Source organism: Blennius ocellaris, assembly GCF_963422515.1.
Source record: "Blennius ocellaris genome assembly, chromosome: 5".
Classification (NCBI taxonomy): Eukaryota; Metazoa; Chordata; class Actinopteri; order Blenniiformes; family Blenniidae; genus Blennius; species Blennius ocellaris.
In genome coordinates this window covers 25,760,671-25,764,746 of record NC_137654.1, presented here as the reverse complement: position 1 = coordinate 25,764,746, position 4,076 = coordinate 25,760,671, and the positions used below count along the sequence as shown (strand labels likewise).

General features: G+C 44.7%; 1 protein-coding gene across 1 annotated transcript; it reads left to right on the top strand.

Annotated features, from left to right (window-relative positions):
- The first annotated feature begins 765 nt into the window (after positions 1 to 765).
- On the top strand, positions 766 to 3,358 carry mfsd5 (major facilitator superfamily domain containing 5). Its single transcript, XM_080497534.1, has 2 exons — positions 766 to 873; positions 1,226 to 3,358. The coding sequence occupies exon 2, from the start codon at positions 1,308 to 1,310 to the stop codon at positions 2,754 to 2,756; it is 1,449 nt and encodes a 482-aa protein (XP_080353660.1). The 5' UTR covers positions 766 to 873; positions 1,226 to 1,307; the 3' UTR covers positions 2,757 to 3,358.
- Positions 3,359 to 4,076: the final 718 nt, after the last annotated feature.

The following is a 4,076-nucleotide window of genomic DNA, read 5'->3' as shown; positions in this document are numbered from 1 at the left end:
GAATTGCAAAACGACCACAAAGTGGCCCAAGATTGCAATAAAGGAAAACAATCCAGCAAAAATAGCCACAATAAAGACTAAAGAGGTGCACAAAGAGAATGTTTGTAATATTTTGACATCTGGAATACAAGCTTCATCAGTATAAAGTATTGCTTTTTAGCATATACTCATCAAATAGTCGAAACAACACATTTCCCCACAAAAAGCTAAAAATGATTTTCAACATTAATATGAATTAAATCATCCAAGTCCTGCAAAGGACAGTTTTACAGTCAAATAAACACTTGTTTCAAGACATTATAAAAGCTACATTTTACAGAGATATCTTTCTGAAATCTGTCTTTTATAGGCTTTAAGTTTCAGCAGGAAACATTTTTATGGATAATTTGAAAAGTGGGGGCAGCAGGCTGAGGGTGCACATTTTAGAGTGGCCTTTTAATTGCCAGCCCAAGTTACATCTGTGCAATAATCATGCTTACAACATCTTCATATGCCACACCTGTGAGGTGGATGGATTCTCTCAGCAAAGGACAAATGAAAATGTGTAAATAATATTTGAATAATATTTGAGAAAAAAAATGGCTTTTCGTGTGCATATAAAACGTATTAGGTGTCAGAATTCAGCTCATTAGAAATGGAAGCCAGAACCAACATGTCGCGTTTATATTTTTGTTCAGTGTGAATAGAGGAGCAACCTCCTCTCTTGAAGACTAAAAACATGACGTAATGACGCCACCTCGTGGTGAGAGAGCGTCACTCCGAACCCGGAAGTGTTGAGATGCGTTTAAGTGCATGCTTGTTTGTATGTCTGGTGTCGTCTGTCATCACTCTCTGTGGTGGATTATTAATATGGGACCACGGTCAAACGACACGGTAAGACACACGCTACGATGTGACACTGTGACATAAAACAAATTAGTTTCTGTTTGCGCGAGTTTAAAGGATCCCTGCCTTGGTTGCGTGTTAGCTTAGAGGCTAATGTTAGCTTCATAATATTAGCATGAAGGTGCATCTGTCCATAAAATATCTGTATAAAATCACTGAACCGTGATCACCGTCTCAAGGACTTATACAGGTAAATTAAACTACTATATCTGATCAGAGCCGTTGTTTTTGTGTTGTCAGTTAGCTTATAGGCGAAATGGGATACTTTATTAACTTTTATGACATTCAGTGGTAATGGTGTCTTCAAACCTGTCGTTTGATAACTTTTCTGTCCCCACAGGTGCTAGAAAACGGGATTTCAGGATCTGGAAACAGCTCAAGCCATCCTCAGTGACCATCAGGCAGTTGCAGTTTGTGACGCCATGTTGGTGACAGCATATCTGGCCATCCTGTCCCTGCTGGCCCTCTGTGTTTGTCTGGAGCTCACAGCACGCCGCCTCACACCGCCTCAGTCCACCCCCACTGCTGTAGCCAACCCAGCTTTCCGCCGCTTCCAGGGCGTCTTCCTTCGGGCATACCTGCTGGCTCTGTGGGCAGACTGGCTCCAGGGTCCTTACCTCTACAAACTCTACCGCCACTACAGCTTCCTGGAGTCCCAAATAGCCATCCTATATGTGTGTGGCCTGGCCTCCTGTGTCCTGTTTGCTCCCTTTTCAGGCTGGCTCCCTCAGGCTCTGGGCCGCAGGCAGACGTGTCTTCTCTTCTGTCTGTCCTACTCTGCCTGCTGTCTCACCAAGCTCTCCAGAGACTACTTTGTTTTGATTGTGGGTCGAATACTTGGTGGTCTGTCCACATCCCTCCTCGCCACCACGTTTGAAGCCTGGTATGTGCACCGGCATGTAGACGTCCATGACTTCCCTAAAGAGTGGATCCCTAGCACCTTTACCAAAGTTGCTACCTGGAACCACGGCCTGGCCGTGGGCGCGGGGCTGGTGGCTAACCTGCTGGCTGAGTGGCTCCACCTCGGACCCGTGGCTCCCTTCCTCCTGGCTGTCCCCTGCCTGGGCTGCTGTGCCTGGGTCGTGTTAACAGACTGGGGAAAGGAAGAGGCTGAAGGAGATCTCGACGGAGGACAACAGAGTCAGCTCCTCGGTACGCCGAATGGAGGTGTGGCCCGGCTGTCTGCCAAAGCGCGCTTCACACGCAGCTGCCACGATGGGCTACGCTGCCTGCTATCAGACAGGAGAGTCATGGTCTTGGGTGGAGTTCAGGCTCTGTTTGAAAGTGTTCTGTACATTTTTGTTTTCCTGTGGACGCCAGTGCTGGACCCCCATGGGCCTCCTTTAGGAATCGTGTTCTCTTGCCTGATGGCTGCCAGTATGGTTGGCTCTTTGCTGTACCGCTTGGCCACCTCCACACGCTACTGCCTCCAGCCGGGCCACGTGCTCTGCCTGGCTGTACTGATGGCCTTCTTCTCCTTTTTCATGCTCACCTTTTCCACCGCGCCGGGGCAACCAAGACCTCACGAGTCTTTTCTGGCCTTCTTGCTGCTGGAGCTGGCCTGTGGTCTCTACTTCCCCGCAGTCAGCTTCCTGCAGGGCCGGGTGATCCCAGAGGAGAAGCGGGCCAGTGTGCTGACCTGGTTCCGGTTGCCTCTACACCTGCTGGCCTGCCTCGGCCTGCTGGCTCTCCACGGGGAGGTATCGGGGACGGGAGGGGGAGAGGGCGGGAGCGGTACGAGACACATGTTCGGAGGATGTGCCGTCATGATGCTGGCGGCTCTGATGGCCGTCGTCAGTCTTTTCACGCTGGGCAGAAACGACTCTGATCTGAAACTGGAGGGAACCCAAGGGGAGGGAGAGATGTACTGAGAAGATGGAGCTCATGTCTTATTTGTGATTGTCTGATACTCAACATGGAGACCTCACGTTTGACCAGAGCAGTCTGTAAAAGTCTATATTTTGCCAAATGCATCAGTGAAGAATGTCCGTACCCTGAAGAACATGTTTATTCAAATATTTTTGTCGCGCCCCTGCTTGTTTGTCGATAACATTTATCTGAAGAATCTTTGTGGGGAGGGGGTATTTTACGCTCACTTTGCAAAGTAATTTGCTGGGATTTTAGTCAGCTTCTAAAGCTTGTATCATTCCATCATTTATTGGGACATTGCCTCTGACTGCTTCAGGATATGGTGTTTGACAGAATATAAATAGTTTTTCTCCGTTTGAAGCCACATGGAATAAAAGTTAACATGAACATTTTTGACTTCACAAAAAAAACAAATCAAAACCTAAAAAAATATTTTTCTGCTGCATGTAAATCAGAGGTTCAGTTTTTTGGGTTTCCAGTTTGTATTTCTATTGAAGATGGTGAGCTACTGTAGGGCAGCTTTGTTTTAAGGCGTTTCTGCATTGTTTATGGGATATTTTGTCTTGAGTTTTGAACATGTTTCTGTTCTTTACACTTTTAAATAAATCTCCTCACTCTTCATGCCCTTGTTTGCTATGATTTGGATTTCTATTGAGGATTATGAAATATATTCTGTATTATTATTTAAAGCTCTGTGCACACACACAGGGATAACATGGAAATTCCACACAGAACTGTGTATGTATGTATGTATGCACATGCAGAGTTGTGGTTTATATCTAATAGATTTCATTACACATATTTGATCTTTATGTATGGCGTACACATGGAGGTATATCAATACATTGAGCAAATGTGGAGATAAAAATGAAAGATGAGTAATTATAAAAACAGTGAGAAAAAATGTATTAATTCATAATTATTTAGAAAAAAAAACAACCCAAAAGGTATAAACAGCACAAGAAGGTTGGAATGATGTGCTGAGACTTTCATTTGTGTAACAATGTTTCTTTAATATTCTTATACCATTAGATAGCCTGTAGATTATTTTTTTAAATGATGCCATGTATGTAAAGAAATTGCACTTGTGGAATGAGCATCCAAATCTCATAAAAGGATGACAATATGAAGAGGAGGCTGTTGTGGCAGCGTTTGTCTCTTCCACACGACCCGGGGCTGGAAATTAATTGGTAAATTGTTTTACTTCTTCAAATTTGATGACCAGAGAAAAGCCGTGTGCCAACACAAAAGATTTGGAAAACTGTGACACTATTCAAACAGGCATCGCAATGAAAGTAATCTATCCAAGCATAAGTCTGCCA

What these genes read in the sequence shown, in the direction of transcription:
- mfsd5 (XM_080497534.1), top strand. Translation starts at nt 1,308, where the DNA reads ATGTTGGTGACAGCATATCTGGCCATCCTGTCCCTGCTGGCCCTCTGT.